This window comes from Paramisgurnus dabryanus, chromosome 8 (genome assembly GCF_030506205.2).
Source record: "Paramisgurnus dabryanus chromosome 8, PD_genome_1.1, whole genome shotgun sequence".
NCBI classification, from domain to species: Eukaryota; Metazoa; Chordata; class Actinopteri; order Cypriniformes; family Cobitidae; genus Paramisgurnus; species Paramisgurnus dabryanus.
This window is the reverse complement of record NC_133344.1, coordinates 27,205,940-27,223,187: the sequence shown is the minus strand read 5'-3', so window position 1 is coordinate 27,223,187 and position 17,248 is coordinate 27,205,940. Positions and strand designations below refer to the sequence as shown.

General features: G+C 34.9%; 3 protein-coding genes across 3 annotated transcripts in view; 1 reads left to right on the top strand and 2 right to left on the bottom strand.

The window, feature by feature from the left end:
- rnaset2l (ribonuclease T2, like) overlaps positions 1-5,310 on the bottom strand; it is a 6,555-nt gene extending 1,245 nt beyond the window's left edge. Inside the window, exons 1-9 of the mRNA XM_065281309.2 lie at positions 5,175-5,310; positions 4,511-4,604; positions 3,570-3,627; positions 3,290-3,357; positions 1,840-1,897; positions 1,701-1,768; positions 1,025-1,138; positions 902-950; positions 739-813 (exon numbers count right to left, since the gene is read on the bottom strand). Coding sequence (XP_065137381.1) covers positions 739-813; positions 902-950; positions 1,025-1,138; positions 1,701-1,768; positions 1,840-1,897; positions 3,290-3,357; positions 3,570-3,627; positions 4,511-4,604; positions 5,175-5,184 — 594 coding nt within the window. The 5' untranslated portion in view covers positions 5,185-5,310. The remainder of the gene's footprint in view (positions 1-738; positions 814-901; positions 951-1,024; positions 1,139-1,700; positions 1,769-1,839; positions 1,898-3,289; positions 3,358-3,569; positions 3,628-4,510; positions 4,605-5,174) is intronic.
- A 183-nt stretch (positions 5,311-5,493) lies between these two features.
- On the top strand, positions 5,494-8,749 carry cox7a1 (cytochrome c oxidase subunit 7A1). Its single transcript, XM_065281312.1, has 4 exons — positions 5,494-5,645; positions 6,878-6,964; positions 8,410-8,494; positions 8,597-8,749. The coding sequence occupies exons 1-4, from the start codon at positions 5,631-5,633 to the stop codon at positions 8,656-8,658; spliced, it is 249 nt and encodes an 82-aa protein (XP_065137384.1). The 5' UTR covers positions 5,494-5,630; the 3' UTR covers positions 8,659-8,749.
- A 595-nt stretch (positions 8,750-9,344) lies between these two features.
- chp2 (calcineurin-like EF-hand protein 2) lies at positions 9,345-12,351 on the bottom strand. Its single transcript, XM_065281310.2, has 7 exons — positions 12,078-12,351; positions 11,639-11,711; positions 11,456-11,536; positions 10,818-10,942; positions 10,324-10,385; positions 10,090-10,212; positions 9,345-10,008 (listed from the first exon to the last, which is right to left on the bottom strand). The coding sequence occupies exons 1-7, from the start codon at positions 12,157-12,159 to the stop codon at positions 9,955-9,957; spliced, it is 600 nt and encodes a 199-aa protein (XP_065137382.1). The 5' UTR covers positions 12,160-12,351; the 3' UTR covers positions 9,345-9,954.
- Between the last annotated feature and the right edge of the window lie 4,897 nt (positions 12,352-17,248).

Sequence of the window (17,248 nt, the reverse complement as noted above, 5' to 3'; positions counted from 1 at the left end):
GCCATCTTACCACAGGGCGCTCGCTCACTCCTAGCTTTAAGTTTTAATGATGCAGGTACTTTTAAATGACCACTTTTTTTACAGATTTCCAAACGGTTTGGTTTGTTATAAACGTCAAAGATGTACCTATGACACTGCATACTTATACTAAAAAAAAATAAAAAATTCATAAAACATGTTAAAGCATCCAGAATTATAGCCACGTTAATAACGTTTGTAAAAAACCAAATCGGTAGAAAATTGAGCAAGTTATGGTCATTTAAAAGTACGTGCACCATTGAACTCAATGCTACGAGTGAGCGAGCTGTCTGAGGTAAGATGGCCGCCAGGTGATGCCGTTACAGACTCCACCGTAGCCTTTATACATATGGTTCTAACGTGTTAGCAACTCAAAAAGTTTATTATAACGGTTTCCCAGCATCAAAATGTCTGGTTGTTGCGTTTGGTTGCACTAATATAATATACTTATATATGTATCTGGCAACTTTATTTTTGGCCATCTGCTAACATTTTCTATCCACTCTATAGTACACGGATCTGGTAGCTGTGTTGAAAAAGTTGATAGTCAACTTTATAAAATAATTTATCTGTTTGTGTTGCTTCTCTGCTGATTCTTGCCATACTTCCGTTGCCTAAATGCACGCGCATACGCTGCCACTTCATCATTGTGTAAAAACAGTAAAGGGTGAACATGTCTGAGCTCTTCAAATATCTTTTAGAATCGCTTTTCTATCTTACCTTCTTATCCGTCACACACTGCAAATCATAATTGCTTCCAAACCATGGGTCCAGAACGGCACATATTTCATTGTACTGCCAATCACAAAACCAAGCTTTTAGTGAATAATATTCATATTTAAATCTACAAGATTATGATTCATGACCAGTCCAGTAAACTTACTTTATATGACACGTCACAGGAGGTCTGGATACCAGAATTTTTCAAAACACTAAAAACAAGTAAAAATCAATTAAACTGGTAAACTCACAATCAAATATTTTTTTGAATAACTGAGAAACCCACCTATCGATGTCATAAAGTTTCCGTAGCTTGATCGCAGCCTGAAAGTAATGAACTGGTGAGCCCAAGGCCTCATCACAACCTGCACATGTGCCGTGTTTAATCCATTCTTCTTTCCTTTCAAACACCATAAATCATAAGACACACAACAGAGATCTGCACATTTTTATGTTAAATAACAACTGTTAAAAAAAAGTGTTATTTGTAGAACTGTTTTTTGGTAAGCCACATTTATGATGTATGTAAACACTTGATGGTGGATTGTGTAATGTTATGAACTGCACTTTATGAACTTAGCTGGGGTAGCAATTACGAAAATCAGAAAAGTGAAGCTATATATATATATATTCTGTCAATCAAAGAAGAACAGGAAAATGCTATAAATTTGAGCACTTGTATAGGAAATGTAAAGTAACATCACTAGTTTAATGTTCAATGTTAATGGTCATTATATAAATGAATAACATTTAAAAAATTTAAGCAAGTTAATATAACCACCAAACAATCGGTATCGGGACTCGGGAGATATCAGTCTGAATAATTTGCTATCGGTGGAAATTTTTTTTATCTGTGCATCACTTCTTTAAATCATATACTTATTGCATTAATGTAAAAGCAAATAGTTGGACTGCAGTAAATGTGCATAAGAAGAAACTGGTAAATAAAATGTCATATTTACCAAAAGAGAAAGTAGTTTTTCGCTTTCACAAATGAAGGCCACAGATGAGAGAGTTCAGCTTCAATGTCCTGCATATAAACGATCACTGTTGAATTATATTGCAGCTTCTAGAGATTTCATACGACCAAATTATCATTACCTGTAGATGAGAATGAAATATCCGCCAGCAGTCACAGCAGTGACCGGTCTTTTCAGGCCTAAGAGACATTGACATTTTATCAGAAATTTTGGTCTTACAGTTTTTCTCCATTGCTAAAACACTATAACCAGGCTAAAATTTCAAAACCATAACGTCATTTTTTAAGAAGCACAATCATTTTGCTGAACTAGTAGAACTATAAACACTACTCCTCTGCTTTTCATGAGTCAGATTTTGTTACAGTGCAAAACTCTCACAAATCCCTACATTACTTACACCATGTGATCATATGGAAAGTACTAGCATTCAATACTGTTCACTTAAGTCAGCACAGCTTAGGCTCAATTAGCAAACAATGATCAAGGTGGAAACACTAAGAGTCAAAATTGAACACACATCAATCAGATCCTTCAATAGATAGATAAAAGGGCCTGAATAAATTCACTGAGCTTTGGAACAATGTATCCACAGAAAAATGAAGGAATAGGTCAAGGAGAAGGGAGAGGATGAGGATGGAAAAGAAGGGCAAGGAGACAAGCAGTCTCAGATAAAATTTGAGCCACTTTAGTTGACCATGTACTTGTGCATGAGACTGAGCAAGTACAGCCTTATTTGAATCTTTTCACCGTTCCCTCCATTTTCAGAGCCTTCAGGGAGGAAAACAGATGGATGTACTTACAGTAAGACTGCTCTGTACAGTAACTTTAGTGTGCATACACTGTTGAATATGCTGATGTAATAAAGAAATGCATCAAATTGCTTCCATACAGATAAGACAGATGAATGCCAGGGGTGGATCATGCAAGAGGGTTTTACCCTCACTGTTTGGCTGGGACTAATATAGCCTGTGATGTCGATGAGATTCTCTGGCCTGACCCAAAACAAAGATGGGATGTTGAGGCGGAATAATAAAAAATAAAAAAATGTACAGTTGAATAAAAATGTGCCAATGTTTTTGTTTATGTGAAAATATTTTTGAGGGGAAAAACCACAAGCAACATAACAGTTTTGGGCATATTGTTTTGATTTAATAGCACTGTGTGTCATACTATGTTGTCGTGTGTGTGGGTGTGTGTGTGTGTTTTTGAAAGCTTCTTTGTGATGTCTGAGACAAAAGTTAGTTTTTTTGTTTGAGACAAGAGTGAATGGTTTTAATTGTAGAGCTTCACTTTGACATAAAAATAGGAAGTTTTTTTGAAGAATTGGGTGAGAGGTTATGGATTTGTGTTTATGCCGTTTTGAGAATATGATGCATGTAGGAAATGTGTTTAAAACCTGTATCAATAATTCTAAAAATCCAGAAACCAAAAATTATTTTGATAAGGGAAAAGGGGAATGCATTTCCAACTAAATGTTGATGTATGACAGTACATTCTTTTAAGTTTTGTCATTGTTTTTCTGAGAATTTCAAACATTCAGAACAGCAGGAAACTGATGCTGTTGTTCTCACCATAGGCCGTGAATGGTCCAGTTCTGAATAGTCTGTGGTATGCTGCAACTATTTTTTTTGTTAAGGCTCTGCAGGAGAACAGGGAAAGTTTAAAACTTACATGGTAGCATGACAGTACACAAATGTTTCATTTTATTTAATCTTAAATTATTTAAATAAACGCACATTATATTAATTATACTAAGATTAGCGCACTTAAAAATGCAACAGATATACTAATACTAGTACAATGATAAAATTATATTTCCACAGACATAAACAATGTACACTAAAGACGTACTATGCAGAAACTCCCAGGCCACTGAAGAGTGAGACGCATACAAGTCCAGTTGCATGAGCTGAAAACAGAAATATGAAAGTTGAAAACAGAAGTTGCATTTCTGTTACCAACTCTTACTTTCTCTTTTGGGTGTTGCACATTTATTTGTTAACATGCTGCTGTTATCGCTACACAGTCTCTGTTCCAGTAAAACATTTGGAGGCGGTTTTGCGGACAGACTACACTGTCAGAAAAAAGGTACGAAAATGTACCTTTTTTGTCACTGGGGTTGTACCCCAAGGTACCGTTTTGTACTTTTACAGGTATGGATGGCGCCTTGCATGGCTGACACCGCCGTCGGTGTATGAATGTGTGAGTGAATGGGTGAATGTGAGGCAAAATTGTAAAGCGCTTTGGATGGCCATTGGTCTATGATAGCTCTATATAAATACAGTCCATTTACCATTTATAAATATAGTACAGTGTTGTACCTTTTGAGGTACATTACTGTTCCTTAAGGATCTATTGTGTACCTTTACTAAAATTTAACTGGTACAAAATTGTTCCTTAAGGTACACAATTGGTCCTTAGGGTATAATATTGTACCTCATAAGGTACAACATTTCAATGTGTTGTATACCCATAAAGGTACAAAAAGGTACCTTTTAGGGTACCACCCCAGCGACAGAAAAAGGAACAACTTTGTACCTTTTTTCCGACAGTGTAAGCCCTAGTTATATGTGACATTTAAGTGGTTAAAAAAACACACCTTACAAAAAACAATACATCTTGAACAAAACAATGGCACTGATATATGTTAAGATATATCAGTGCAAGGTGTTTTTAACGTAATGCAGCTTATTCATGCTTTTTCTAGTCTGGGATTAGGAGACGCTCTGTCCAAGAAACCGCCTGTTGAGGTAATACAATCTGTAATCTTTAAAAAATTCAGTAAATCTTACTGTCTCATCGCAGTTTCGTAACACTGGGGTTCATCATATGTAAAGACCCAACCAGTGAACAGAACAGCTGTGCATACCACGAAGATGTGTTTATCTGAAACAATGAACTTGATCAACTCACTCCATGCATAAGAAGAGATTTTACTTTTAGCCTAACTAGTTCTTGCAACTACCCTACTGAAAAATCCAGCTAAGACCAGCATAAGCTGGTTTTAGCTGATATTGCTGGTGTAGCAAGCTGGTCTAGCTGTGTTTTGGTCACTTTTTATGCTGGTCTAGCTGGATTTAGCTGCTCATGCTGGAAGACCAGCTGACCCACCAGCTTTCCCAGGCTGGTAGGACCAGCTCCAGCTACTGCCATGTGGTCTTTGCTGGATTTTCCAGTAGGGTAAATATAGGATTAAATCCTATTTGACCATGTTTAAGTATAGCTTTGGATAAACAGTTTAAGTAGCTTTGAATAAAGAAATGCAGTTAAAGCTTTTGACAAACAGTTTAAGTAGCAGATGCAGCTGAAGTAGCTTTGTATAAACAGATGCACTCATGATTCTTATCACACATGACATTAACAAAAGTATCAAGAGTTTCTTCTCACATTTTTAATGTCTTAATTGTAAATCAATGTAAAAATGTAGAGTCAGTGTAAATATTAGACAGTACTTACAATAGATCATGTTGAGAGTTTGTCACAGAATGTCAGTTCAGTTTCCTAGTGAAATGCAGAAATGAAATAAACCACATTCAAGTGGATGGTCTATCTTCAGCGTCCAGCTAAAAAGAAGTGAAACTGTTATACAAGAATTATTAAAATAAAATCATTATGTTAGATAACAGCTAAAATGCACACAGTTGTATTAAGTTGATCACAGTGCAAAAGTTTGTATTGTGACTGCAGATTGCATCCCATCAGTTAAATGTTATTGTTAAAAACCATCAGATTAATATTTTCTATTTTATAAGAGTTGTAAATGTGTATTGAATCAGCTTGGCTGTTTTCAGAGTTGCCTTTGCCTGACTGAATACTTTTGGCTCTGGTTCAGAGATCTGCAATGAGTGTGTGTCCTTGTAAGGGCCCTGACTACACAAGTATCAACAGGCTTCACAGACAGCGGCATTGAACATGAGACATTTACTGGTAAATATACTGCTCTTCTTCATTTTTTCATCGGCAGCCACATGAAATGCGTAGAGCTCAGAGCAGACAGTATATACTACAAAAATACTTGTGAAACAGGAACTACTTTACAGAACAATAGTTTGGTCATTGTACTGCATGGATTGCTTACAAAACCTGGTCATGAGATAGTATTATCTAGTTTGATATGCACAGATTTTGAACTTTGTCGAGTTCAACTTTGATACAGAAGCAGTGTTGGCATTATAAAGTATGACCTCTAAAGAAAGACTGTCATTCAGGGCTTATCTGATATTGAAGTAGCATTAGCTTTGTGAGCGAACACATTAATGTGGTTGAGCTTTGATTTTGAGCTTTATGTTTATATAAACAAATCGGTTTTTAAACGTGAAATCATTTCACAAACTTTTTATAGGATTAGAGAAAGAAGTGTGTCAAATCAGTTTTCTATACACATTGTATTAAAAGGTCAAAAAGTTTACATGGATCATGTCACTCTCTCCACATTTAGCAGGCGTACATGCAGAACAACACACACACGCTGGTGGTCACTGCAGTAGAAAAGGGGCGGAATCTTTTCTGCCCCACTCACCAGTGCATATCGTGCTCTGATTGGTTCGTTCCAGGTGCTTGTAAACAGCAGCTAAATCTGATAACCCACACGCGGTTGACCTTGGAAAACCATAGAATGTTACATTCTGTCGGCGTTAGACAATTTAGGTCAAACTGTTTGCATTTATTGAGTTATTGGAGACATTGATAAAAATCTGTTTGAGGTTTACAAACATGTTAAAACTTTTAATGGATTATTATTATAAAAACAGTGGTGTGTACTTACTATTCTATTGTTTATTAACTGTGCAAATCATCTTGTTTTATTTGGCTACTTTTGATCAAATATACTTAAAAATAAAGGTGGTACAAGTTCACATCAATGATTCTTAAGTCAACAAATTCTTACCTAATGTCCTGGTTGTTATCTTTTTATAGTCTATACAACCTTTTGCACTACAGATCATTTTTGTGCAACAGAACGGTTATGGATGTTAATAACCTTTGGGTGTTAAAGGTTATTTATGGGACTATACAGCCAAACAAAGAGCATTTTAGGAACCTTTATTTGAGTTTATACTTTAATATGCTTCAGATTAATGTCCTACACATGTAATGAAACTATATTTTGAAGAACACATGTTTAATGTTGTCTATATATTTCTCTTTCGTTTTAACAGAGTCTTCCTCAGCTGGCCTCACGGGCCTTCAGTACAACAGCCCGACAAATGAGAAACAAGGTGCCAGAAAGACAAAAGGTTTTCTTGGTAAGATAAATTTATTGTAGATATAAAATAAATGTATATAAAATATTATATAGAATATAAAATAGGCTACTTGTAATATATGAATCATTTTGAAACTAAGATATGATCATTTAAAAATAGACATTTCGAACAAGAAAACTGCACTACTATCCAAGTCTTAGGCCACCGCCAGCTTTCTTGTTTCAAAATATGACCACCCATGTATATTTTTGGGACCCTAAAACAGATACAAACACACTATACAGGAAATATGTACACAAAATCAGTCAAATTAAACTACTTTCAGAACTAAATGACTTCTGGTCTGAATATTAGTGTAAGCTCTTGGCACTAAGCTCATCTTTATCTCTTTCAAAGAAAATGAAGTTGTGAAGTCATTAGATTAAAATTAGAAATTAGGCCTTTATTTAATTTGAGTCTAAGAGAGCCTGGAGATTCTTGCTTTTGCTTAAAGGGATAGTTCACCCAAAAATGAAAATTCTGTTATCATTTTTCTCACGCTCATGTTGTTATAAACCTGTATACATTTCTTTGTTTTGATAAATGTTTGAGAAAAATTATGAAACATTTTGAGAAATGTTTGTAACCAAACCATTCATGGACCCCATTCACCTCCAATAATATTCTTTATTCCTACTATGGAAGTGAATGGGGCCCCCAAACAGTTTGGTTACAAACATTTCTAAAAATATCTTTCTTTGTGTTCATCAAAACAAAGAAATTTATACATGTTTGTAACAACATGAGAGTGAGTAAATGATGACAGAATTTTCATTTTTGAGTGAACTATCCCTTTAGGTGTACACTGTTAAAAAATGTTGAAGTGAGCGTGCAAGTATAATTAAATTGGTTATGCAAATCATTTAAACCTATAATTTATATTTATTTATATATATATAATAACTTAATTTGTTGAGTTAAAGTAAAATAAAAAATACAAAAAATAAAAGATGATATTTTTCAGTCATTTAATACTTTATACAAATTTTTTGTACATTCTAGTTGTGTTATAATAAAGAGACTGACAATCAACTCTATGTAATCATTGCAAAAACAACAAATGTAATCATTTGAAACTCTCAACTTTTCCTGTAAGTAGTCTACTTGTAGATTTTAAGCAAATTATATTTCAACAGCAAGTACATCTTGCAAAGACATGTTTACAATAAAAGAAAAACAATATGTTGGAAAGCCTGCAGGTAGTCATTTCATTTGGGTGTATAATCAAAGCTAACTACAGACATGAGAAAATAATATTTGTTTAGTTTCAATGACAAGCATTCAGGTTAATTCAGGTAGACTGGGATAGTGTTTGACTTGGATGACTGTCAAAAACTATCCTGAGTTCACACTAGGAAGTTTGATTTTCTGAGTCATGTTATCTTCTTGCCCCTGGCAGTTTATCATCTGGCTTTATTTTTTCAATGTGTGTTTTTTATTTACAGGAGGACAATGGTCTACCTGTCCACATAAAAGGAGGCACCACAGATGTCCTTCTCTATCGTTTAACCATGACGATCACACTTGCAGGTACCATACAAACTACTAGTTTATTGTATACGTTTGTATTTACGTTTTAGCTTTACAATAGTACTATTATGAAATCTTCTCTATTTTTTTGGATTTGTTTAGGCACTGCCTTGTCCTTTTATTGGCTGCTACGGGCCAGTATGCCAAGGGGTAAAGCACATTGAGGACTGATGCCAAAAACTTTCAATGCTGTGTGATATTGTACAGTCCATGTCAAATACAATGAAGAATAAAATTAATACAATGAATCATTTACTGAACGTCTTTTGATCTTTGTATCAATGAAATGAATCATCTGCTTTTAAAGGGGACATTTCACAAGTCTTTTTAAAGGATGTCAAATAAATCTTTGGTGTTCCTAGAGTACGTATGTGACGTTCTAGGCAAAAAATACCATATAGATAATTTATTACAGCATGTTAAAATTGCCACTTTATAGGTATGAGCAAAATGTGCTGTTTTTGGGTGTGTCCTTTAAATGCAAATGAGCTGATCTCTGCACTAAATGGCAGTGCCGTGGTTGGATAGTGCAGATTAAGGGGCGGTATTATCCCCTAATAATATCACAGGGGGAGCCAAATTTCAATAACCTATTTTTCATATGCTTGCAGAAAATGTACTGGGTTGTTCTCTTTCACATTTTCTAGTTTAATAAAAGCACTGGGGACCCAATTATAGCACTTAGACATGGAAAAAGTTTGATTTTGATGATAAGTCCCCTTTAAGTAAAAAAAATAATATAAGCAGACAGGCCATTTCAAGTTTAAACATGTCACTGGTGCCACCTACTGATCAAAGCTAATTACTGCTTTCCAGCTCATGAAACAATAATAAACACCACAACTAGGAATTTCACATTTTTAAAATATATTTTTATATATTGAGTCAGTAGCATTTAATACAAGGCACCTTTGAGGCATCTAATAGCCAGTTTTTTAGAGCATGCATAAGTAATGTATTGTGAGATTTTATTTTTCTAAAAAACAATTCCATAACCAACAATACATAAACAAAACCATAAATAGAAACAGATTTCAATGATAAAATTCCAGTTTCAATCATTTTCACTCATCACTACTTCACACCCAAGACTTAACCTTCACAGTAATGCAAGAAATCTTATCATGTGATCACCACACTTTAAACAAACATGACATTTTTCACATGCTGCCTGACATTATAACATTAAATTAAGTACTTTAATCATTACGTCTTTCCCTTGCAAAAATAACCTGCTGCAAATTTAGGAAAATAAATAAAAACAGTGCAATTTAGTAAAATGAACAACATTAAGACACAGAATGTAAAAATACAATACATTTGTCAGTGTGTGGTCATGTAGAGATTAGCAGTGCATTAAAAATCGATTCCATGATACTGTATTGTGCTCTAAGGATTTTCCCTGCATTTCCATAAACATAGAGATGAATTAGAGGCTGGAGAAGCTATCCCACGATGCTTTAGCGCAAGAAGCGAATGCTCATCTTGTGATCAATGTTGACCTTCTCCAGCGACTAATTCAAAAAATCAAAACATGTTGAAACACAGGTTTCTATTAAAACTGCTGCTATTAAACGTGGAATATTTTGCAATACCTTGCGAAACTCCTCAAAAGATATGGTGCCATCTCCGTCTAAATCCGCTTCCTGTATCGTGCGCTCCGCTATGCTGTCCAGTTGCTCGTCTGTCACCTGCATTTCCAGCATTCCCCGGAGAACCTGTCAATCATGCTCAGCTGTCAGTCATATTCAGTTGGTCAAAAGTTAATATACAAGACAGCAGGATAAAGTTATGTCATAATAATAAACATTCTGAAGACTACTACTAACCTTTAAAAGATCATGTCTGGAAATCTTGCCATCCTTATCCAGGTCATACATCTGAAAGACGACTACAGGAATGAAGTCAGACACAGATGCATGAGTATTATACTAAAGGAATTACTCACATATCTAACATACATCATGGTACTTTCAAGATTACTGTGGTACTGCATAACCAAAGTACCACAGCGGCACCATTGTACTGTTTACAAGTTTCTCTTTTCATTATTCACAAAAAAGAAACTTTCGATTAATATTTTACAACCATTTAATTATTCATTTGGCACATAGTTGTGTAATATGCAGGATACTGTACAGTCATTACTGTACAATAAAACCCATTAAGTAAATGATGCTATTACGAGTTTACATTATGGTCTTGATTACTCTCTTGTTTTTCTTGTTTAATACGATAATGACCAGCTAATGGCACATTACACTTGCATAAGCCATACACTCTACCAGGTTAAATGCAAACTACACAAAGTATACTAACATACATTTAAGTTTGTTGATCCTGCTATTGATGGGTTCAGACGAATTGGGCTCTTTGGGTCGGTTCTTGTCCACAGGTCGGAAATGGGCGAGGATCCTCACAAAAGTCTGGAAATCCACAGTTTCCCTCCTGAGGGTGACATTATTACTTACAACTACAAAATGCAACATAAATGTAATTTTGGATACCAAAATAGTACACCGTGAGAAATTAAATCATGCATTAGTTAAATCTATACTTGACTAACATGCAAATTTGTATTGGACATGTATGAAAAACACATAAGAGTTCAAAATGCTTTGAGGAATTATATACTTTTTATATTTTTTATTCATAATCTTTCATTACTTCTTCCCACATTTATTAAAACTCTTATGCATTTGCAAGATCCTAAAAAAACAACTTATGGTGCATCAATCTATCTTTTATTACTGGGATAAAACCCATAACTTTTGTGTTGCTAATGCAATGCTCTATCAATTAAGCTACACGAACTATGCATTTATATTAATAATGTTTATTTGTGAAAATTCAGGCTTTGTACAAAAGTGATAATGGTCTTTCTTGAAAACTTCAATGTGAGCATGAATTTGTTTCTTCTCTTTCACAAAATACTAATAGCTCGTGCCCAGATTGACTCACCCCGGGGGAAAGAAAGCATCTATTATTCTGTCTCCTATGGGGTTCATTGCCAGTCCCTTTATCTCTCCAAAATCCTGAGGACTTTGTAAAAATGAGAGAGAACAATAAGCAAAACATGTTAGATCTAGAAAACGATCCACATTTTGCAATCCATGAGCCAGCTTAAAGGATGAAACATCTCACCAGAGGTGACCTTTCTTCTCTCTATCCAGATATTTGAAGCGGTCGTGCAAACGAATAATGTGAGCAGAGGAGACTGGAAAAGAGAGACACATGATATCATATTGTAAAGGGACAATACATGCTTATATTGCATTAGGGCTCAATATACAGATAATAACTCATCAGTATGCATTATATTGGTTTGACATTAAAGCCATGTAATTTAATTTTGTGTTTACAAATTATTTTTAATGAATGTATTTATAAATAGCCAATGTGTCTACAGACAGACAATATGAACAAAGTATTACTAGATTGCATCTGGGAAACTAAAGTCTACCAGTAACTAAACACCTGTCACTGTCAATCTAACAATATTAACTAAACAACTATAATCCTAAAAGAAACGCTGCATCGACTACAAAAATAAGAAAACAAGTAAATAACTATTGTTACTTACAGCCAGTTTCTTGCATTAACTCCTCGAGTTTTGGGATTTTTAGTTGGGTGGAGTACGTCAAACCCATTTCACATAGTTTCATGAAGTCCGATATCGACACATACTACATATCCACAATTTAAATACCAATGTCCAGAGAAATGAGAGAAAAATGCGCGAAAACTAAGCCATTAAGGCATCAAAACAACATGCAAAAAGTTGCAGAATGTTAACGGGATGGGCGTTATTTCTGCATGATCAGCATAGACCGCTGTTGACACTGCCTGCCGCGGTGTTGCCAAATCTGCTGTTTTATATCGAAATCAGACTGTTTTAAACTATTTTCCTAAACATCTCTAAACAAAATTCTGGTTAAAGATTTGACAAAGTTTATATAATAAATTTTACTGGAATGCTGCCAATCAAAGGGTAAGTATATTTTAAGACTGTGTTTAGGTTTTTTTAATGTAAAGTGCCTTTCAAGTAAAAATCGAGTAGTGCATAAAAATGATTATAAAAATATATTTTATATATTGGAGTATATTTTGAGTTTTGGTATTTTGCACAGGGTCATTTTGATAGTTTTTGTTACGCAAATCTGGCAAGGGCGGCGTTTGCGTATGGCAGGGTATGGCAGTTGCCATACCCTAGCATTCAGACAAAACACCAGAAATCAACAGGCTATAATGAAGCTTATTAAAAATAATGTTAAATATTTTCAGTAGAACATATCTGAACATTGGTACATCACTAATATGGATAATTTACGCGTGTGCTCGACTTCATGCTATAATACAGGAACCGACATGTGGATGACATCAACATGCCGCGAGAGCGGTCTGAAACCAAACTCTTCCGATGATTTCTCGCCTCACCCTCGCGGTACTTTGATGTCATCAACCTATCGTTCTTGCAGCGCAGCTTGAATTGTGCAGAAGGTTTCATGATGACCGCTGTTGTTATAATCTTTATTTTCGCAAGTAAACTCCTTTTTTGTTTTAACATTCAAACAGACTCACGGTTCTCCCACACACTCGCGCAATGCATATTGCATACATTATTCCAGAAGTTAAATGATTTGTTCTCTGTGGATAAATAAACATGTTCTCTTACATGTTCTCTTGAAATTGTAGCAGTCGAAGTGAATTGTATTATTTGCGCGCGTTTTTGAATATGGCGACTTGTGGAATTAAAACTGCACGACGACAAAAGGTAAGACTTTTCTGCATTTAGCCCTGTTTTACTAAGAGTTTTATAGTGTTTAAGTCTTAGTTGGTTAGCTGGCTGGGTTAACGTGTGCTCTATCACATCATTAAAAGTCTTTATTGTGTTTTATAAGTGTTTATTGGCGGCTGTCATGACAAGATTTGTGAAGGGATGTTACAGTTTTGATATTATCTTGTTTTAGTTTATCTGTTACTGGAGTTGCACAGTTAAGAATTATTATTATTATTATTATATATTATTATGCTATTTTTGTTTTTCATTTGTATTGCTTCCGTATTGTTGTCAGTAAGTGGATCCGTGCAATCAAAGTATGATTTTATACAAGTTGGTGGAATTTTGTACACACATGGATATAATGTGTTTTCATAGATTCGTTATTTGAATGGCCTTCTTGTACGAAGAAATTTTGCCATACCCTAGGTTTTCGTGAAACGCCGCCACTGAAATCTGGCAACCCTGCTTCCTACTCGGGATATCACCATAGGATATCGCACACTCTCCCCCTCCAGTGCCTGCACACTAATGACGCTCGGAAAGTATGTTTGTGTATGCCTGTTTATTTTTGTAGATACGTATTTGCTTGTTTAAAATTTGCATTTTTATTTAATAATAACAGCATAGTTTATATGTATACACATATGTTGGATGGCTAACTGTTTTGTACAATATATTTAGAATCGTTTCAAAATAACATAAAGCACGATCACGCAAATTTAAACTGAATTGTTTGACCGTTCTCGGATTAAAAAACATTTAAATATAAGTACTGACAGTGAAAAGTCCTAGGGCTAGGGGAATGTTGTAAGTTATGTGGGAATGTTCGTGACACTCATACATATCAGCGTTTTTTTTACACTTGGTGGCGCCAAACTCTCACATTTCAGATGAATGTCCATACGCCAGTCCAGGGTCAGAGTTAGAAATCGCCAAAGAAACAGTTCACATTGTGATGTATTTTTAAATCTTATATCCACATACAAATACATACACACGAGATGGCATGTGCGGATAAACAGTGTGTGGAGATTCTTTCATCTGCAATGAGAGCTCCCATTTTTCATTTCCTTGTACACGAACATTTGAGGTGAGTTTGTGTCCTGGACTTTTCTGATGTGGTTATTTGTAAAATAATTTAAATGTTCCCAAAGCCAAGTAACAATTCTTACTGATTTCACACTCAAGGACACACTAAAATTCCTAACAGGGGAATCTTATATTAATGCATCACAGTTAGTTAGTTAGTACAATGAATGTCAACTGACCAGTCTGTGTTTGGGATGTGACGTTATGTGGAGTATGGGTACTTTCTTGTCGTGTTTTGCATTCTTTTATGTTAAGGACAAATATGTATGAACCAGACATGTGCACTCAAGCCTTCAGTGCACCATATTAAAAAAGTAGAAATGCAAACGACGAGTTGATCATTTACTGTAATGTCCTTTACATACAGCAATGATTAAACATGGAATATATAAGGTTGGTAGATTGCCAAGTAGGATGTTTGCATGCACAGAGGAAGCATGTATGATGTATCAGCACCTTATCATACAGCTAAATTAATTAATAGACAATAATAGAAATAGCAGAAAACACCAACAGTACCTTGACTACAATGGCTAAGTTTAGGTTTAGGGTTTTACCATTGACCAGTACACAAAGCACATGCTACATATTCAAGCATACCACATTGGGCCTGAAACATATTATTGATCTAATGGATCTTTAACATGGGGTCCGGGGCTCCTTGGGGGTCCGTGGTGGTATGACTTGAATTCAAATTAGGAATTAAACAAAAAATGCATTAACAGGCTTATAAAATGCTTGATTGAAATAAAGGTTCCCATATAAAATGAAAAAAAAAACTTTCCCGTTAAAATCTTATCAGTAACCATCATAAAGTAGGTAAATCAAGACCTAATTTAATAATGTAAAGGGGTCTTTGCTCCTCCTTTCTATACATTAAGGCAGGGGTGCCCAAACTTGGTCCTGGAGGGCCAACCTTGTATTAAGGGGTGCTTGGCCTATAAAGGTTGAAGACCTCTGATCTAAAATAAGGGTCTTCAACAGGGACACCTAGTGGGTTTGATGAGATACAGCAAGAGGTCCATCAATAATTGTTTTATGTTAAACTAGAGTAGTTAAAATTTAGTATGTAAATGTAAATAAAAAACTTAAAAAAATTAAAAAAATTGCTTAACTTCAGGCAAAGTTAAAGTACAGCTAAATCTTTTACATTAAAATGTATAAAGTAAAAATAAAATGTAATAATTTATTGAGCCTACATGCGCACCAATAATGATCATTTAAAGGCATGGAAATAAGCATCACAATAAAGTATGTATATGTTATTGTATACCAGGTTAAAATTGCAACACTCAGGTTTATTCAGGAGGGTTCCTGCTCTTTCCTTCTGTCCACCAAAACGTTCCTAGTTAAGGACAATATTGTGTAAACACTCACAATATTTTTACTTTTTTAATGTTAACATGCTTAACTATTGTGCATTCCTTTATGTTGTTACTAGTTTCTGCCATTATAATATACAGCGGATACCCAGGACTTTCGTTCTTACAATGTGGAAACAAATACGTGAAAAACTTGGAAACACCCATACAGTTGTTGTGAAAGGCCTGCATTGCTCAGCAACTGTTTACTTCAGATATTTATCTAAAAGCATAACAGTGTTGTAAAATCCCGTCCTTTGTTTACAATAGGCCTTGTCCTGATGTGCACGATGGCGTACAATCAAAAAACATTAGGGTTTGTAATATGCATTGTTTAAACAACGTTAATGATTGTGGAACATTTGTTTTGCTTGTGCTTCATCCCAGGGCCGTGTGTCATTACTTACAATCAGGAATGTCCCATCTACATGTGTATGGCGAATGTATCTGCAGAAACAGGTGAGATTTTCCTGAGAACTAATGTGATGTTAGTGAATATTCGCCACATTGTGCATGCCCAAGAATGTATTTACCACAACTTTTTTCTATGCCATTCCTTAAGTCTCACTTCCTCAAATTGTCATGCATTACAATATTTACTTTATTTATTACATCATTTCATATTGAAGTCATTGTAGTAAGAATTAAATAGTAAACAAATCACACCTACGAATTACTCATACTGAACTTTAGTTATTCTTCTCATCGAAAGCAAATACAGTAAGTCATTACAATTGCACAATGAAGCTACTACAGCAACCTTTGACCTGCTACCGCGGATCCTGCAAAACCGTGACGAAGTGAAACCGTAGATCTAATTTTACAAAGAATGGGCTCATGTTGGGTATTAAGGGAAAGCCTGCAACTGTTAACCTGATGAACGCTCCTTTAGTTCTTTCCATAGGTTTTAATTCCTGTAATCCACACCTCTTACTGTTTTAGAAATGAAAGTAGTTAGATTGATTGATAGTTTTTAAACATGATATTTTACGTCTACATCACAAAGGCCATTATCATAACATAATACACACACAATGCCAATAAATACAGCGACTGTAATAATGAGAATCACCTTCCCGCTTTAAACTCCTGCCTCCCCCATTACTTTTATTTTTCGTAAACTATTAACTCAGTAGACTTTTTGACAAGAAAGTGCATTGTAAAATAGAAAAAAAAAATGGTGAAAGCGAAAGCTTGCTAAGTTGTGGGCACCTTGCCAAAATGGAAAGGACATATTTCCGGTCTTTTAAACCTTGACCGTTTTAATGCTGTAAAAAAGAGCACACATTGTCCTTTGTGTGTCAGAATGCAGAATTTATCTTTAAAGGTCTCTTCAGTAAATGGCTTTGTTATTTTTTGGGATATTCCAAGAGCGACCAAAACAAGAGAAGAATGTCAAAAATATGTTGGTACTTTTACCAGTAGTTTGCATTCAATAGATGCCACTCGTGAGGGGAATTTGTGGTGTGAAATGTTAACCTTTACCATGATGATAAACATATACCATAATAAACAAATACC